This window comes from Schizosaccharomyces cryophilus (genome assembly GCF_000004155.1).
Source record: "Schizosaccharomyces cryophilus OY26 unplaced genomic scaffold supercont4.1, whole genome shotgun sequence".
NCBI classification, from domain to species: Eukaryota; Fungi; Ascomycota; class Schizosaccharomycetes; order Schizosaccharomycetales; family Schizosaccharomycetaceae; genus Schizosaccharomyces; species Schizosaccharomyces cryophilus.
This window is the reverse complement of record NW_013185624.1, coordinates 1,297,560-1,315,121: the sequence shown is the minus strand read 5'-3', so window position 1 is coordinate 1,315,121 and position 17,562 is coordinate 1,297,560. Positions and strand designations below refer to the sequence as shown.

The following is a 17,562-nucleotide window of genomic DNA, read 5'->3' as shown; positions in this document are numbered from 1 at the left end:
GCAATTCAGAGAAACAATAACTATTGAATTTAGGAAAAGAATTATTTAAAAGTATGGAAACCTACCAAAAATAAAAGTCCTTTCATCAAAAAAAGTAATCAAATTCAATTTACAAAAGGTGCAAATAACTCTTTTTGCTCTTTTTTTTTCAGACAAGGTAAAAAATATCATAAGAAAAGACATTCGCATAAAATCTGACGATAGTATCATAAACAAAAAGTTCACATAGACGATATCAACGTCAAAAATCCAATATAGTAGTACCTTGTTGATTTCTAAAGTAATGTCTTTCCTGATAGAAAAGTAGTTAAAATGCAAGGGCCGTGATTACTCACAGTATCAAAACAGACCTACTTGGTAACCAGGACTGTTTACAGGCAAAAGTATGCTTTCAAAAAAACCAAAAAGATGACCGTAGTCTTTCATATGTTGACGCCTGGCAAATTATATACATTATAGGGAATTCCTGCAGAGTTGAAGTAAGCAGCGTGAGTACCTTTCTACCTTGACGCCAGCTAGTATATAAACATATTATTCGATGTAGATATAAACCATACCTGATTTCTGGCAAAAGATCTTTTCAAAGAAGGTCCTCAAGCAGCACATTGACGATAAGCAGGATCTTTTGTTTTACTAAACTTTTCGGATATGAGTGCGCGTGAAAGTTCCGAATCTTTGCCTTGCCGAAAACAAAAATTTCGACACCATTTTCTGCAAACTTCCAACTTTATTTTCTTGTTTTATTACTACATGTTTAAGCAGTTTTGAAATGGATTATCCTTATGTGCAGTGCGAGATCCAATAAATATTGAAAAATATGCCATCAGGTTGGACGAATTAAAGCTATAGAATAAGAAGCAAATAATTAAAAAAGAACCAGTTATATAAATTATGGACATGGTTTGAAACGGACGTTAGCCTTCTTGTTAGTGTCTCAAGGCTGGAAAGGAGACATCACAGGACTAATGGCGGCGCCGGGGGAGATTGGATTCGATGGACTTGGAACATACGCTTGCTCAGAAAGGTAAGAAGAAGACTGCATCGGTACTTCCAAATTCATTGGAGCGACAGCTGGCATTGCTAAGGGCGACGGTGCCATTGCCGTAAAAGGACTGAAAGGAGCCTGAGCAGGCATACCAACGGTAGGGAAAAGGGGAGCAGGCGAGACCTGTGAATGGTAAGCTACAACAGGAGGAGGATTAAGAGAGGAATTCTGGTTTCTTCCCCAAGAGAGACGGATCCGAGAATTACCTAAGGGATACCCTTGCAATTGAGCTATTGCCAGTTCTGCAGATTGACGACTTACAAACTGCACAAACCCGCAGCCTTTTCCTGGAGGAATTTTAACATACGTGATATCACCAAAGTTTTGAAACAGCGCATGAAGGTCATTCTCGGAGACGTTTTTTGAGAGACTGCCTACAAAAACAGTAGAGTTGGTAGTATCAGAGTACTGCTGCATTGGCTGCGAAGGATTGTAGAAGCTTAATGGCTGAAGATTTACGGGCATTAAGCCAACGGGGCTGATGACTTGAGCCTTTGATTTCGGAGTGGCCATTCCGACTCGAATAGGTCGGTCCCCGCAAAGCATTCCCTGCATTTCAGAAAGAGCGCGCTTTTGGTCGTTTTCGTCGGTGAACCGGACAAAGCCGTATCCTCTAGAATTATGAGTATTAGGATCCATCATGATTTTGACTGATTTACAGGAAGGATACGCAGACGAAAACAAGGAGAACAGCATTCGTTCTGTAACAAAAGGTGACAGATCACCGACAAAAAGAGAATATTCGGGAGCTTTTGAAGAAGAAGAATTGCTGATTCCTCCTCCAGATGCCCAGTTGAGCTTGAAGAGTCGGTTGGTTCCAGGGAGGGGTTTCCCATTATAGTCCATGGCCGCTTCGGCTTCTTCATGAGTACTAAAGTCGATAAAGCAATAGCCGGAATTGAGTCCAGTGAATTTATTACGAATCAGCTTCACAATGACATTATGACCAAGAGAAGCCCAAGCTTGTTGGATAAACATTTCATTGATCCATGGCTCCAGTTCACCCATCCAAAGGGTTGTTTTTCCATGGCTCATGGGTTCACTGATCATGGGGATCGAAGCAGAGTTATCTTGGGAGGGGCTATCCCATCGAGAGGAATCCTCGCCCATGGACTCAAATGGAGATTCATGATCATGCAACCCGTTTGAGGGGTCAAACGACATATCTTGCCGTGCTGGATTCGTGGAAGGATATTCTTGTTTATAAGAAGCGTTAGAAGAAAATTCAAAACTAGGTTCGGGGATGGACCCCTGTTCAGATCGGGTAGAAGTCATCTAAAGTAAATACAGTAGAATTAGCAAAAAGAAAAAAAAAATCGAGGTTGAACAAATGCAGAGAAGAAAATGACCAAAGAGATTGGAAAAGGCAAGAGAAAAGAAGCAAATTTAGGGAATAAAGGCGTTGAAATAGTATACTGGGTCAGAAGGGTGTATTTGAAAAAGAAACAGAGGGATCGTAAAAAGAGTAAAGGTTAGGAAAGGTTAATCAAACTTGAAAACAAAAACAGAACAGAATCGCCTATTGAAAGCCAGTCAACAATGCAATAATGCAACTGTGAAACCAAACAAGCGAACAAACAAGCAAACCAGCCTGAAACAGGATGCGCAAACAAACCAAAGCAAAAAGCGAGACAACTCTTTCTACTTGGCTTGGCAAATGGAAAGAAACGTAAAAAAAATGAAACCTCTTTCAGCAATTGCAAAGAAAAAACCAGCTAAAAAGGGTTTGAATGCACGATCGAAATATGCCGTACTGATCCTCTGTCGTTTTCGTTATCAAAAACAAAGATTGAATTTGAGAGGGTGCGTGGGTGAGCGAGCGATCTTTTTTTTTCAATGCGAAACTGCTGAAAAGTACGAACAGCGACAAATGCCTTTACGAGGTAACTTCGGTGAAAATGTAGAAGGAAGGACTTTGTTTGCAGATTCCCTGGATCGGAGCGCAAGGGCGCTTACACGGCAAAACGGTTCGATATCAATTTCAGGGTACAGGGACACTATCGCTTAGATGATGAAACAGATGGGGAACAAAGGAAAAGAGGATTTTGATACTGAAACCCCACAAGTAAAGAGGAAAACGAGACTACAATGGATGGTTGGTTTCCAGGAAAAAGTCTACAAAACTGATAGAAGGATTATTGAACGATATTCGAACCACTAATTCAAAATTTGTCAATACAATGGAAAAAGAAGACACACAGGAGCCTCTAAGAAATGCAATTTGTTTAAGCGCCAATTCTTCAGAAGGCGAAGTATAAGATTGTGTGAGTAGAGGAAGACTCTATGAAACGGATCCGGGGAAAGTCCTAGGTGAAAAAATACATAAAACCAATTTGATACATTTATCAAAAGGGAACTTATGTATCTATTCATAGGAAATCGCATCGAACGCACAAGTTTTTCCCCTTGTGGGGTAATTTCGTTTTTTCATGAGCTTATTCATGCCGAAATAAGAGTTGAATTCATTAACAAAGATGCAACAGAGAAAAACAATTAATGAAAAGAGTGAAAAAGGCAGGAAGATGAAGAAGAACATAGAAAAAAAAGAAAATCTACGAGCGCTTCATGATTCTTAAGTTGATATTCGTAGCTTTCTTGGTGTCAGAATTGACTTTTCCTTTTTTTCTTCCTTGTTATTACCGATAAAAGAGATGATGGATGTGGACAAAACAAGGTAAGAGAAAAAGGTGACAAGTGACAGCAAATTACCGCTAGTCGCAACGGTTTGAGCCTTTTTCGGGGAATACGTCAACATACCTAAATAATCCGATCTTCCATGCTTTGATCTCCCTATTGATCTCCGAGCCAATAAAGAATTAAACAATGGGGTTTCTGAATTGGGTTTTTATTTGTTTAGCTTATTCCCTATACATAGAGTTTTATCTTCTCCATATTAAGAAATAGTCAGTATGTCCGAGTGGTTAAGGAGTTAGACTCGAATTCTCCATTCGAGGCATCTAATGGGCTTTGCCCGCGCAGGTTCAAATCCTGCTGCTGACGGTATTAAATGTGCGCGGTAGGAGAGTGGAACTCCGACGGGCTCATAACCCGTAGGTCCCAGGATCGAAACCTGGCCGCGCAAATCCTTTTTTTGCTTTTTTTCTTCAAACGGCTTCACTCGAACCAAGTTCCGTCGTATGGACGGACTCTTCTTGTCGTCTTCGTCGTCGCTTTCTTTCTGTGCATATTTTCTTTGTCTAGTAAAAGCATATGCTACAAAGTATCATATTAACATACTATAAATCCGTTATATAGCAATATTATTCCGTTTTGCTGATAATATTGCTCCTCTTCAGTTTGCCTCAACAGATTGGAACCAGCAGCTGAATATTGTCGCAAACTTCAAAGCTCTTTAATTCGTGCATACATTCCTTCAAATTTTATGGAAAAGGGTACAATTTTTCCTTCTGTGGACCCGAATCAATGTAAACAATCTCCTACATACCATGAAGAAGTCAAACATCCATCTTCACCGTCAAATTCAACGGACCGCTCTGGCTCGTCTTCTTTTCTTTCTCCCATAAACGCCCCTGCTGTCCAAGATTTTGGTTTGCATAGAAAACTTGCGTTCTTGAATCGAAAACGTGAGATTGACGGTGCTACAAATCAACAACATCCTCCGTACCATTTTCCTTTTGCTTCTTTTCCGCCTGACGACAATTATGACAACGCAAAGCCGTCAACCTTTTCCACGAGTCTGCCATCTCCCGCAAATGTTTCCTTCACTCCGCCTGTATACACCCCATCCTTCAAAAAAGAAGAGGTCAAGGAAGAACAGATAGGACCCAGTCCTTCTTCCTATCAAGCTTCTTTTCATGAGCGATCGCCACGTAATTCCGACGACGCTGACGCGGTCATTGTAATTAGCGACTCGGAGGAATACGACAAGGTTTCCATTCCTGTTTCTGATGCACCCATCAAGGCTGAAAAGCCAGAGAAGCAAGCCTCCCCTTACGATATACCTGACGAGGTTATTGAAACCGGCTACAAGCGACCTAGGTTACATTCAAATGACAAAGACCGTATGCAGGATTCCAAGCCTTCGTGGAGCGTAACCTCTGGAAATGCTCACAAGTCAGTTTTGTGGGATGGAGGAACGAATGAAAATCCTATTTCTCTCACTGATGATGAAGACGAGGCCCACTTGGATCAATTTCTTGTCGATACTTCCGTTAGTATCGCCGCTCAAAATCAGCCTTCTTTCTATTCATACTCTTCCACTTCCTTTCCCGAAATTCCCAATCCTCCATTTCAAGCTTCTCCACCCAAGGAATGGGGTTCTCCCGCTCCATTCTTAATGCAACACCCCAATTTTTTCCAACACTCGGCATCCTTAACTCAAAAAGAACAACTAAAAGAACTTTTTAAAGACTTGGATGATCAGTTAATAAATTCTCCAAAAGCTCGCGAGGGAACTCCAGCTGGCTTGGTACCCGTGCTTATGGAGCACCAAAAGGAGGGATTGACTTGGCTTAAGAAAATGGAGGAAGGTACGAAAAAGGGCGGCATCCTTGCAGACGATATGGGTCTAGGTAAAACAGTCCAAATGCTGGCATTGCTGGTATCTAGACCTTCCGAGGATCCCGAAATCAAGACAACCTTGATTGTCGCTCCCGTCGCCTTGGTCCAACAATGGCGGAGAGAAATTTTAGCAAAGATTGCCCCTTCTATGCGTCCAAGCATTTATGTACACCACGGTCAAACAAAAAAGCATAGATTTGCTAAAGAACTCATGAGTTACGATATTGTCTTGACTACTTACAATGTGATTGCTTATGAGTTCCGGCACAGAATGGCATACGAGCAGAGTTTACTCGATGGTGCACCTCTTGAAAAATATGAACACTTGCCTTTTTTTGAAGCCAACTGGTATCGCGTCGTTTTGGATGAAGCTCAGACAATAAAAAACCGAAATACGCTTTCTGCCAGAGGTTGTTGCTTACTGCGATCAAAACTTCGATGGTGTCTTAGTGGTACACCCATGCAAAATGGTATTGAAGAATTTTATAGTTTAGTCAAATTCCTGAGAATTCAACCTTACTGCGATTGGTCTCATTTTTCAAAGGATTTTATCGGCCGCTTAAATCAAGAATCGCAAGCATCGTCCAGTGCAATGAAACGTCTTCGCGGACTTATCAAGGCCATCTTACTGCGTCGAACTAAGAGTACAATGATTGATGGGAAGCCTATTTTATCACTTCCTCCGAAAACCGTACGAAAGGAAGAGTCTAATTTATCAAATCCTGAGATGGAATTTTATAATGCTTTACAAACAGGTGCTCAAATTCAAATGAGAAAGTATATGCAAGAGGGTACTGTTACCACTCACTATGGAAGCATTTTAGTGTTGTTGCTTCGACTTCGTCAAGCATGTTGCCATCCTTGGTTGCTGGTAGCAAGACAAACTACGGATGATGACAACGATAGTTTTCAAAAAAAGGCCAGGAATTTATATAATAAGCTTTCGGGTGAGGCAATCAATCGTTTAAAAAGTACTGAAATGTTGAGATGTTCCGTATGCCAAGACTATGTTATAGATCTTCAAATAATTATTCCTTGTGGTCATTTCATTTGTCGGGAATGCTTAAGTCATCTTATCACGTCTAGTGAAGTAGCAGCTCAAAGAGATGCTACAGAAGAATTGAATCCAAAATGTACCGTTTGCTTTGAATATATAGACCCAGATAATTCTCTAAGCTACAATCTTTTTCGGCGCTATGCTGGGATGACACCCATCATTGGCTCGGATAACAAATTGAAAACTGACAGACTTGCTGAATTGTTGCCGCAAGGATATAATAATATTTTGGAAAATCGTGAACTTGGAATGAATATTTTTACGAACCCCTACAAGTGGACAACGTCTACCAAGATTGACAAAGCCGTGGCTGAAATAACTTCTATTTTACAAAAGCACCCGCAAGATAAGATTTTGATGTTTTCTCAATTTGTTCAATTCTTAGAACTGTTTGCTGTTCCTTTTAAACAAAATAACGTTCAGTATATACATTATCACGGTGGATTAAGCCCTGCTGCTCGAAACGAGGCTGTCCTGCAATTTGAAACTAATCCAAATATTAGCGTACTATTGATTTCGTTGAAGGCAGGGAATGTTGGTTTAAACTTAACTTGTGCTAATCATGTACTTGTTTTAGACCCTTTTTGGAATCCTTATATCGAAGAGCAAGCTATTGATCGGGCACATCGAATTGGACAAAGTAAACCCGTTAATGTTTTAAGAATTACGGTTAATAATACGGTTGAAGAGCGAGTACTTGCTTTACAGGAGAAAAAGAGAGAATTAATTGATAGCGCATTAGGCGAGAAGGGTTTACGGGAAATTTCACGCCTCGATACAAAGGAGCTGGCCTTCTTGTTTGGTATGTAAAATTTCTCCTTGAAAATTACAATTGTACAGTATAGACCAATTATATGACTTCAGATGTTTTTCGTTCATTTTAAGCAGGGCAAGAAAATACATGGGAAGTAGTTTATCTTTGTAAACCATTAATCATTAAATTCTGCGAAAGCAATGTTATCTTCTGTTGCATTTAATAAACTGTAAATCACAGCTTTACCGTGTCCAATCCGTAAAATGCAACTTGAACCAGCAAATGTAACGTCTCTTTCCTGACCCCAACGATTAGCAATAAGAAGGGTGCAATCTTTTTCCATGTCAATTAAAGGAGAGAGTCTAGCCATCCAATATTTAACGCTCATTAGATCTGGCTGAGAAACCTCCAGGCAATCGGAGTCACAAAGCAGCCAGGCCATACTTAAAGAAATAACTGGAGACATCTGTCTCTTTGAAGCGTTCACGGCACTCTCTTTCATTAATTGGCTTTTGATGAAATTGGCATACTCAAACTTCTCAAAGGGAGCAATAAAGTCTTTTGGATTAATGTCCATACAGATAGCCATTGAAATAGGACCTAATTTGGGCAGAGAATCATCATACATAAACCCTTCACCTTGCTTTGCCCAAGTTTTATCGGTGTCGTAAAGAAAATGCTTTTGATATATCCTTAATAGCTTCGCCTGGGGGGAAACCAAAGCCGTGCTATTGTAGTAGCAGGCTTGGTCTTTAATTCTCTGGATCTCCGGAAAACCAATGATAGTATAACAGCGGTACTGCTCAGCTACACGCTTAGCGAAAGACAAACTAGGACTTTGCTCGTTTTGAACATCCTCCAGGAATGGTTCAATTTCAGGCCGACTTTTGAAGTTGTAGCCTATAACGGTTAGTATCTAAATCTTTCTGGCTCTTTCCATCTTCGTTTATACCTGACAAGACCAATTCCGGAAATACCAGCAAGTCCACTGAACGAAGAGCATCTTCGTGTTTTTTCAAGAGTGATAAAAGTTTTTCTATGTTATTTTGTATTTGACCAATTGTTGGATTGAACTGCACACAGCCATATTTCATTGTTTTCAAACCAACGAATGTTGAAGAATCGAATAACCGATTTTCTAAAAACAAAAAAAAAACTTATTAATAAATAAAAAAGCACTTTTTTTCTATGTTCTCAAGAAAATGTTGTAGGTATGAAGTTCAGATAGCTTTTTTCTTACAGAAGAGAGGGTTTCGAGGTTCGCTTAGTGATATTCAGTACAAAATTTTACATATACTCGAGATTCATTGCCAAAAGCCATATTCAATACCTGACTTACCCTGAATACCAACATTTGCTTGCATGTTCAAGAATATAAAACTTCCCTTATTGCTCTATTACCTCTGTGTACACTGATTTACAATCCACAGCGGGAGTTGTTATAATACATTAATAATGAATTTTTATTATCAGGCGTATTATGAAACCAAGAATCCAATTTTTTAAACCCAAAACGAAATATAAGAATTATACAAAGTGTTCGCTTATGCTTTTTGTGGTAACAGGCTAGCAAACTCGAAAAGAAATCGTATATCTAAAACCTATCCCGAGAACCCATTTCTAAATATTCAAACTCATCAGAAACTACAAATTAGAGATAGTTTTCAGGAGTCCAAAAGATCCAAAACAATTTTAAGTCAAATAATCTTGAAGGGATTCATTATCACCAAGACAATCGTCAACAATACGGACCAGTTCTGTCGTTGCAGCTTCGACCTGTTCATCGTCGTCCTCCATAATCTCAGAAATAAATGGAACGGATTGGGGAAGAGTAGAAAGCCATTGCTCAGCCAATCGTCCATATAGTTGAGTCTCGATTTGAATGGCTAAAACACGAATATTTGTATTTTCGGAACGAAGGTGTTGCAAAAGTGGAGTGTTGATAGCTTTATAGTTTTCGCTAGAAGGTGCAACGTTCGCCAGCTCAGTTATAGCTTTAATCAATATTTTGTTGTCTAACAATGGTGCGTATTGAACTTGTTCTAAAAGAATAGGCACAAGTTTATTAAAACGAGCAGGTACTATCCAAAACTCTTCCGCATCATTTTCAAACGCAACGGCCAAACTGCTAATGACCAAATGGCGAAGTTCACTATTCGTGTCCTTGGATGACAAAATGTCAACTGTGCTATCTAAAACATAAGCATAATAATTGGTAACAATAGATTTCAAAGTATCCAAAAAGGTTGTCAAAAAATTATAAAAGAAAGTTTGACGAGAAACAATACCAGACGGATCAGTTTCACGTAAATCTTCCATTGCCCAAGACTGTAAACGTAAAAACAAAGGCCTAAAGGTTGTATCACTCAATTTCATAACGAACTTGAGAAAAACGTTTACAGCTTTCGTTTCTACGTTATCCACATCTTCTGCAAAGAATAGAGAGCGTCGGCTATCAAAAGAATCAAGGAAAAACCTAAAGATTGATTTGTAGACGGTGCTAACTGCCGTCCTTGTGGAATTTTGGAAGGTCATTTCAATCAATTCAAGTAGACGAAGGGCAGCAGTAGATCCAAGTTTTGTACATTCGGACCACGCAGAGAGAATGGATTTGATCAAATGGCGAGTAGGAATATAATTAGCAATTGTATCAAACAGTAACTCTCCGATTGAATCGCGCTCAAATGCGCGTTCGGAAGCCAAAGCAGCTTTAATCGTAGGTTCGACATAACTAGCACTGAATTCAGGAATAGCCTTGAATAAATCAATCGTCATTGAGAAGCAAGCCAATTCCAAGAGATCTCCTTCAGGATCATTCTTCGCTCCAAAAAGCAGGGATAGAACAGTTCCCATAATATCTGCCAAATAAGGCAAAATTCTAGCGCCTAACGTATTCGACAACACGGTAATACAAACAATCGATGAGACTTGAACGTCTTTTGCTTTGCTTTTCAAGCCATAAGGACCGGATACAACCTCAATGGAAGATTCAAATAATTCTGGATTTTTCTTAAAACGCTTTGCCATATCCGAAAGGCAGTCCATTGCTAGTTGTACCGTTTCTTCATCTGTACCGTTTGATACATTGAATGTAACGTCAGGTACTAAAGCAGTTAATGAAGAAACCTTGGCACCTCGTTGAACACGTTGTTGCAAGACACCCAAAGCTTTACGGCGTAGCAAAGTGCGCTCGTCATGAAGTAATCTGGCAAGAACCGTGCAAAATGATCTGTCGGGAAGAAGAGCAATAAGATTACGAAGAGTGGCATAAACGTGTTCAACCTCCTCATCAGACTTCAAGACATCACCCAGTTCAAGCAAAATTTCCAACGATTTAAGTAAGTCAGATTCGATGAGTTTAAAGTGTTCAATATCCGATTCTATAATTCGAGCAAGATCGGACTCGAAATTTCTTACCTTACAAACAACTGACATGAGCTCAAGTATTTTGAAGCGCAAGGTTGAAATCGTACTCACATCAAGTTCCATTGGTAGTTGATCCAACTTTACGCTCGCTGTAGGTTTTCCATTTCCTTGAGTACTAGTTTGGGCTTTGAAAGACTCAAGACAAGTTAGAGAGCATTGATTAATAGTACGAATGCGATCAATAGGTGAGTTACTTTGAGACAACGTTAAACAAAAGTCTTGAATAACCTTAGCTTGAGCAGGTTTAGCAGCAATAGCCTTCTCAGCGAATTGAATCAGAATGACAGACATAAATTTATCAGTTCCAATCGTTTGTAAAAGCATACGGTATAATCGAAGACGGCGATGCTGAGGAATGTGAGGAAATGCATTAACGAAACATGAAATAAGCAATGAAGAATCGAAGTCACTTGAAAGCTTAACTAAAGCAGAAATAACAGTTTTAATAGTTTGTTCAATGACGTGAATTGAAAATGCATCATCGCGAGATAAAACTGTTGTTCCCATAAAAGTAAAGATGGGCATAACCCCGTGTAAAACTACTTCAGGAGCAGCATGTGAAAGTCCACTAACGAGTAGTAAGGCTTTATTCTGAATCTGTGGGTTGTTTGTAGATCGGATACAACCCACTAATGTATCGATTCTGATAGAAGGTGATAATTCTTTAACGGGAACAGCACAAACCATATCATACAAAAGTCCAAGCAACAACTGAAGCAAATAATTGGCAGAAAATATTTGATCCTTTAAGTTTATAACTTGATTGAGGATATCAAACAAAGGAGCAATTAAATAAGGATGGTTTGCAGCACCCTTAGTTTCAAGGATTTCCAAAACACGAGTCACTTTTTGTAATTCGAAAGCAGAAATTCCCTCACTACTACGTGCTCGTTTGGAGCCTGTGCCGTTCTTCCTATTTATCTGGATATTTTCAAGTAGATTTCGGAACACATAAGGAGGGATATTGAGACCATCCAAAGTATTAACAAAATATAAAGGTTGGTCTTCAGTATCGATTAAAGTACGAACAAATTCTAAATGTTGCGAGTCTTTTAACTTTTCTTGTAATTTAACAAGCTGTTTACAAGCGGCTTGAGATAATGCTGAATCCGTCTTAAGCAATGCTAACAAAGAAGCAAAATAATGCTGATCAAAAACTTTGACAATTGCTTCTGCCTCTTCTGTAGTAACCCGTTTCGCTTCTTCAACACTCTCGGATTTTGAAAGATTTATCAATTTAGGGGATAGAAGCTGCTGCTTGATCTCGTCAACTTTTCCATGAACATGATGCAGAACTTCTAGCAGGAAAACACGGATCTCTGTAAACTGGCTACTATAGGCATGTGATGTCAAAAAAGAAGTGATAGCCATTTTAACAGATAAGTCCTTGCTCTTCTTTTCAGCATATAATTTTTCTCCAATATAAGAGAAGACATAACTATTGTCCAACTTCAGTTCGGAAGAACGACTAAGAATATAATCTACACAGAAAACTTGAATTTCCGAAAAACTTAACCATTTAGAATTCTCAAACTCGGGATCGTTCAGTCCGTAAACATCTGATATACTACTCTCATCAGAGCGAGGAACTTTAGATATTAAAGAAAGAGCTTTCGACCTAATTTTCTGTGAGGCAAGACTCAAGGCATAAAGAGCTATAGGCAAAAGAGCCTGAAAATCAGTCTTCACCTGAGTGCTAATGATCTCTTCCATACGCGTTAAAGCAATGACAGCGGTTTCTTCTTCCCCAAAGAGAACACAACAAGTTAAAAAAGGAATCTTTCTAGTGAATTTAGAAAGTAAGTCATTGAAATAGCTTGAATCCACTGATACTGCGTCGTTAGCCAAAGATATGCACACGCTACGATCGGTGGGCTCTTTAAATGAGTCAATATTCGCACGTAAAGTTCTTTTATCTCTTTTCACAGATGCCTTTGACTCTTCGGCATTAAGTTGTTTAACAATACCAGTTGTTTGAACATCCTTGACAGTGCTTTCCTCATTCATATTTGCATTATTCATAACCCGGCGATAACTTTGTAAAGTGGAATATTCTGATTGCAAAGAAATCGTCGAGAGCAAAGCTTTAGCTTGCTCAAAGGAAATATGAAGATGTGAGAAAGAGTTATCTAGTAAGTGAAGAAGCTCACGTCTATTTGACTTTTTAGACTTTAATAGATTTAACCAATAAATGGTGAAAAACTTATCCATGCGATACTTTTGATTCAATTCCATAAGCAATTTGGAGGAGCCGTAACCTTCCAAACGGTCAACCCATTCCTGTTGGAAGTCAATTGCGCCTTGATGGGCCTGTAACAAATGACCAATACAAATTAAAGCTGGTAGAATATTATTTGTAGTAACACGAAGCGTGATGGCATCTAAAAGAGGAGGAATGATTGTAACATGCAAAGGAAAAGAGACAGCAAGCGCAGATAAGCACATAAAACCAGAGATTTGAAAATCGGTGTTCACTGGGTAGCTGACGGCATAAGATATGTACAAGAATAAACGATCCATAATAACATTGGAATCAACATTGGAAGACGACCATGAAATCATAATCTCTAAAAAGACGCCTGCCCAAAATCGAGCAAGGGCCGAATACATAGTATTCGACTCAGCAGAAGCTTGAGCAAATTGGGCAAACATCGATAGCAAATCTTTGTCACGGATCATGGCATGAACGACATCGGCGCGTGACAAAGCAACACGCATTTCTATAGCGGGTTTCAGAAAAAGCATAGGTCGAGATTTAGGCTTTGAGCATGCCAAGACCCTCGCAAAAAAGGGGTGATCGTGATACGGGAAAAAGGCCAGCAAAAAGTCATCAGCGATATATTCCTGAATGCTAAAACGACGAATTAACCATTCTAGAACCTTTAATGTGGTTTTATATGTGAAGAAGGGAGCCAAGAGTCGCAACAAATGAACGCACTCTCTATTTAATTTTTCGTTTTCAGCTTTATCCAACGTCAATCTGTCGACGTGAATCGATTGCTCACCTAACAAAGTTTTTTCATAATGCAACAAACGAGGTTCGCGGACAGCCAACTCATGAAAGCCACTGACTGCTGTTATATAGATTTCTTCCAAATCCATATCAGCAGCAACTTTGGGCTCGTACAACAATGAGGGCGCCCGGCGAATCTTGCCCGGTTTCAGAACATTATTGTTCTGTACTTGCTGCAGCTGCTTCTGAAGAGAAGAAGCCATTTTAACGTTATTCACGCTCTAGAATTGCTACTGCTGCCTTTGTCACCGTTTTGGCAAAGGATAGGTGTAAATTTCCTCTGGTTGTTATTTTTCGTACCATTGTCTTATAGAATGGTAGCAAAATTAAATATTTGCACTAAATAGTTTAATGTACTACACAACAATTTTCCTATGTTGCCTTCCATTTTGTTAGCGCTTTTATTCTTTCGCAGAATACGTCGTTATTCTCCAAACTCAGTCAATACAGGAGAAAGCATCTTGAAAACAGCGCTCCTTTAGGATTCCCTTTTCTTGTCTCAGTTTGCAAGAAATACTGGAATTATTGTATTTGTTTCGTCTTTTTTTTGGAGTCTTATTATACTAGAATGGAAATTGATCAACCTGTTCAAGCTGGCCCTGTGAAAGATGAAAATTTCATTTCAAAATACCAGGATGCTGGTGCTGTCGTGAGTAAAGCCTTCCATAAACTTGCTCCTCTTTTTGTTCCCGGTGCTTCTGTTCGTGAATTGTGCAGTTTAGGCGACCAATTCATCGAAGAAATGGTAAGTGTAAAATGAATTGGATATGGATGAAGACAATGGGTAAAAGATCATTAAAGAAAGAAGCATTCCCTGTATTATTTGTCTATTTAAACGAAAGAGTCTGGTCGATGCAATTACGGATAACAAAAGTTTTCACACCTAGTGGTCTTTTCCATGTCCATGTGTGATTAAATATGCCGTTATGGAGCTCTAACGTATACAGGTTGCTTCTATGTACAAGTCGAAGCGATATGAAAAAGGTCTTGCTGAACCCACAAGCGTTTGCGTCAATAATTGCGCTTTCAATTATTCTCCAGGATCTGAAACATTAGTGAACAATGTCGATAACAGTTATCATCTCCAAATTGGCGATGTAACAAAAATGTAAGTGGAAAAGTTTGATTGGGGATATTTGAAGGCTAACTAAAATCTAGTGCAATGGCTTGTCATATTGATGGTTATACTGCTAGTCTTTGTCACACTGTTGTTGTGACTCCTCCACCTCAACCCGGAATGGGACCTTACATTGGCCCTGGAGCTGATGCTCTCTGCGCAGCCCATTTTGCTACCAAGGCAGTTGCGAATATGATCTCCAATGTGGATCCTTCGAATCCGGTTACCGGTCCTAGATTGCGTAAGGTTGTGGAAGATGTTGCTGCTCAATTCCGTGTTCACGTGGCTCCTGGATCTCGCATTCGTCGAATTGACAGATACCTTGTTGGACAAATAACTATTGATCAACTCGAGGGAGGAAAAAATACAAAGGCTGTAGTTGAATGGCCTGCTCCGGAAGATGATGCAGATAAACAGGAAGCGTCTAAGGACCCTTTAGATCCTGCTGGTGGTTTGCTGGAGGATTTGAGCAACTGGCATGTTATGCCAAAAGAAGCTTGGCTTATCGATATTTCCATGTCTTCCAAACCAATTGATCACCTCAGAGAGCATCCAGATTTGAAACCTACAAATTACATACATGATGTTAATGTCTTTTATATGTTAAAATTGAAAGCTGCTCGAGCTTTACTGTCTGAGGTTAAAGAAAAGAAATCCGTTTACCCCTTTCACATCCGTTCTTTAACCACAGAACGAAACCTTTTAGGTTTGAAAGAATTAGTGGATAGACACATTCTTGTTCCCTATCCAGTAATGGTTGCGTCTCCCTCCACTCTCATTGCACGCGAAGAGTTAACAGTTATTGCTAAGCCCAATCCTTCTACCGATTTATTCTGTTTGACCGTACCAACTCCACCTAGTTATGTAAAGAGTGACTTTTCCTTAGTTGAAGGAACAGATGCATTCATGTTTAGCGAAGCTATTCAGAGTCACGTGAAAATGGTTTCGCTTGAGTAGACAGCTATGGTGACGATTAGCTGAGACAGTTAAAAAAAAACATGAAAAAAGGCTGAAAATATTTAATTCGTTTTGGTTTATAGAGACGTTGTTGGGATCAATAAAATATAGGTTTACTTGGTAGGAAAGGATTTGGTTCTTAAAGAGCAAATATATCTATTGTCGACATGTATATGAATACAAAATTGCCATGTCAGATGTGAAGTTGCGTACACAAAGGATCATTAATTTGTCATTTGTTCATTTCTTATAAACTTTAACCATTCGCTCGTCTACATATTTTATGGACAAAAACCCAAAATCAGATAATTAAGAAAAGAAACCAAAAAGAGAGAAAGGTCGTGCGAGAAGCAATTAACATGCAAAACTTTAGTGTTTAACGCCTCATAGACGTTTTCATAAGGGGTGTTTCTTAATGTATTCTACAAGAGATTTAATTGTAATCATCTTAATTCCCCACTGCGAAGAAAACTGTGCACAGTCATCGTATCGGGACATTAGTCCATCCTCATCACGAACAAGCTCACATATAGCAGCGACAGGAGGCAGACCTGCAAGCTTGCACAAATCAACTGCAGCTTCTGTGTGGCCATCACGAGCCAAAACACCTCCCCGTTGTGCCCTTAAAGGCACGATATGACCTGGTCGATTGAAGGCTTTAGGATTCTTTAGTTCTGGGTTGGCTAGTTGTCTGGTCGTGAGTGCACGATCATGTGCGGATATTCCAGTAGTAACTCCTTCTGTAAAGTCAACTGTAACTGCATACGCTGTACGCATCCTTTCTTCATTGTTTTCGACCATCATGGGAATATTTAATTCGTTCAAGCGTTCAGCAGTCGTAGGAACACAAACATAGCCACTGTTTAATCAAAGTCAGTAAGATATTCTAAAATAGAGATCATTTTTGTAATACCTTGAGTGTCGAACAAGAAACGCCATTTGTTCAGTTGTAAGATTCGCGCCTGCGATGATTAGATCACCTTCATTTTCGCGATTTTCATCATCCAAAACGACAAGAAACTTCCCTTTTTCTAAAAATTTGTTAGACTATTATGAAGAAACTGAGAAAACAACCATACTGAAATCCTGAATTGCTTCTTCAATGGATGAAAGCATCTTTGTAAATGGCAAGATCAAAACGCGCGTAATTGCGAAATATTGGTAATATTACAATAGCGAGTAATAATGAGGTGGAACATACAACTTTTTGTTTACTAAACAATAAGAAAAGGAAAAAGAAAGAAAGTAAAAAGGGAATAGATTCAATTTGAGCAGTTGAGCTAAATATTTTTGTTTTTAGTTCTTTCTTTATTTAATTGAGAGATTGTTGGTAGAATGGACGAACAAACAAAGTAATCTTTGCTTCGTTTGTCTGTTGAAATTGTCAAACAGCATACTTCATTGGATAAATAAATTTACTTTTTTTTTTTCTCTTTTTGGAATATAGTCTGCATTAAATAGGAATCTCAGTGATGCTTTTTAAGCTCTAATTTATTCCTTTTTTAATTTGTTTATTTATTACGGTTCTAATAGCGAAGAGTCTTAAGGGCTAATTAAGATACGTAGGAAGACGTTACTTCTTGGATTTTCAACTATAAAGAAATCTAGTTATCCTTGCTTTCATATGTCAATTGATGCTCTTATAGTTTGCTAAAATGAAACGCTAAACACA

The 17,562-nt window shown here is 39.0% G+C and overlaps 6 protein-coding genes and 2 non-coding genes across 8 annotated transcripts; 4 read left to right on the top strand and 4 right to left on the bottom strand.

The window, feature by feature from the left end:
* Positions 1-3,963, bottom strand: SPOG_03127 (RNA-binding protein). Its single transcript, XM_013165786.1, has one exon. It carries the CDS (start codon positions 2,318-2,320, stop codon positions 935-937), a length of 1,386 nt encoding a protein of 461 aa, XP_013021240.1. The 5' UTR covers positions 2,321-3,963; the 3' UTR covers positions 1-934.
* SPOG_16146 lies at positions 3,949-4,045 on the top strand. Its single transcript has one exon. It is a non-coding gene; the product is annotated as a tRNA-Ser (tRNA).
* Positions 4,046-4,055: 10 nt separating this feature from the next.
* SPOG_16145 lies at positions 4,056-4,127 on the top strand. Its single transcript has one exon. It is a non-coding gene; the product is annotated as a tRNA-Met (tRNA).
* A 128-nt stretch (positions 4,128-4,255) lies between these two features.
* SPOG_03128 (ATP-dependent DNA helicase) lies at positions 4,256-7,524 on the top strand (the record flags this gene model as incomplete). Its single annotated transcript, XM_013165787.1, has 2 exons — positions 4,256-4,265; positions 4,342-7,524. 2 exons carry the CDS (start codon positions 4,256-4,258, stop codon positions 7,431-7,433), a joined length of 3,102 nt encoding a protein of 1,033 aa, XP_013021241.1. The 3' UTR covers positions 7,434-7,524.
* SPOG_03129 (N-amidase Nta1) lies at positions 7,332-8,677 on the bottom strand. The gene is made up of 2 exons (XM_013165788.1): positions 8,330-8,677; positions 7,332-8,277 (listed from the first exon to the last, which is right to left on the bottom strand). The coding sequence occupies exons 1-2, from the start codon at positions 8,469-8,471 to the stop codon at positions 7,553-7,555; spliced, it is 867 nt and encodes a 288-aa protein (XP_013021242.1). The 5' UTR covers positions 8,472-8,677; the 3' UTR covers positions 7,332-7,552.
* Positions 8,678-9,069: 392 nt separating this feature from the next.
* On the bottom strand, positions 9,070-14,019 carry SPOG_03130 (U3 snoRNP-associated protein Utp10; the record flags this gene model as incomplete). The annotated part of the gene is made up of 2 exons (XM_013165789.1): positions 9,070-13,808; positions 13,839-14,019. 2 exons carry the CDS (start codon positions 14,017-14,019, stop codon positions 9,070-9,072), a joined length of 4,920 nt encoding a protein of 1,639 aa, XP_013021243.1.
* A 218-nt stretch (positions 14,020-14,237) lies between these two features.
* Positions 14,238-16,846, top strand: SPOG_03131 (ribosomal export complex protein Arx1). The gene is made up of 3 exons (XM_013165790.1): positions 14,238-14,561; positions 14,764-14,924; positions 14,975-16,846. Exons 1-3 carry the CDS (start codon positions 14,385-14,387, stop codon positions 15,888-15,890), a joined length of 1,254 nt encoding a protein of 417 aa, XP_013021244.1. The 5' UTR covers positions 14,238-14,384; the 3' UTR covers positions 15,891-16,846.
* Positions 16,090-17,011, bottom strand: SPOG_03132 (3,4-dihydroxy-2-butanone 4-phosphate synthase). Its single transcript, XM_013165791.1, has 3 exons — positions 16,970-17,011; positions 16,804-16,921; positions 16,090-16,749 (listed from the first exon to the last, which is right to left on the bottom strand). Exons 1-3 carry the CDS (start codon positions 17,004-17,006, stop codon positions 16,287-16,289), a joined length of 618 nt encoding a protein of 205 aa, XP_013021245.1. The 5' UTR covers positions 17,007-17,011; the 3' UTR covers positions 16,090-16,286.
* Between the last annotated feature and the right edge of the window lie 551 nt (positions 17,012-17,562).

What these genes read in the sequence shown, in the direction of transcription:
- SPOG_03127 (XM_013165786.1), bottom strand. Translation starts at nt 2,320, where the DNA reads ATGACTTCTACCCGATCTGAACAGGGGTCCATCCCCGAACCTAGTTTT.
- SPOG_03129 (XM_013165788.1), bottom strand. Translation starts at nt 8,471, where the DNA reads ATGAAATATGGCTGTGTGCAGTTCAATCCAACAATTGGTCAAATACAA. An exon ending in TCCGGAATTGGTCTTGTCAG is followed by an intron (nt 8,278 to 8,329) that starts GTATAAACGAAG and finishes TAACCGTTATAG; the next exon opens with GCTACAACTTCAAAAGTCGG.
- SPOG_03131 (XM_013165790.1), top strand. Translation starts at nt 14,385, where the DNA reads ATGGAAATTGATCAACCTGTTCAAGCTGGCCCTGTGAAAGATGAAAAT. An exon ending in ACCAATTCATCGAAGAAATG is followed by an intron (nt 14,562 to 14,763) that starts GTAAGTGTAAAA and finishes TAACGTATACAG; the next exon opens with GTTGCTTCTATGTACAAGTC. An exon ending in ATTGGCGATGTAACAAAAAT is followed by an intron (nt 14,925 to 14,974) that starts GTAAGTGGAAAA and finishes ACTAAAATCTAG; the next exon opens with TGCAATGGCTTGTCATATTG.
- SPOG_03132 (XM_013165791.1), bottom strand. Translation starts at nt 17,006, where the DNA reads ATGCTTTCATCCATTGAAGAAGCAATTCAGGATTTCA. An exon ending in AGAAGCAATTCAGGATTTCA is followed by an intron (nt 16,922 to 16,969) that starts GTATGGTTGTTT and finishes ACAAATTTTTAG; the next exon opens with AAAAAGGGAAGTTTCTTGTC. An exon ending in TTTCTTGTTCGACACTCAAG is followed by an intron (nt 16,750 to 16,803) that starts GTATTACAAAAA and finishes TTGATTAAACAG; the next exon opens with TGGCTATGTTTGTGTTCCTA.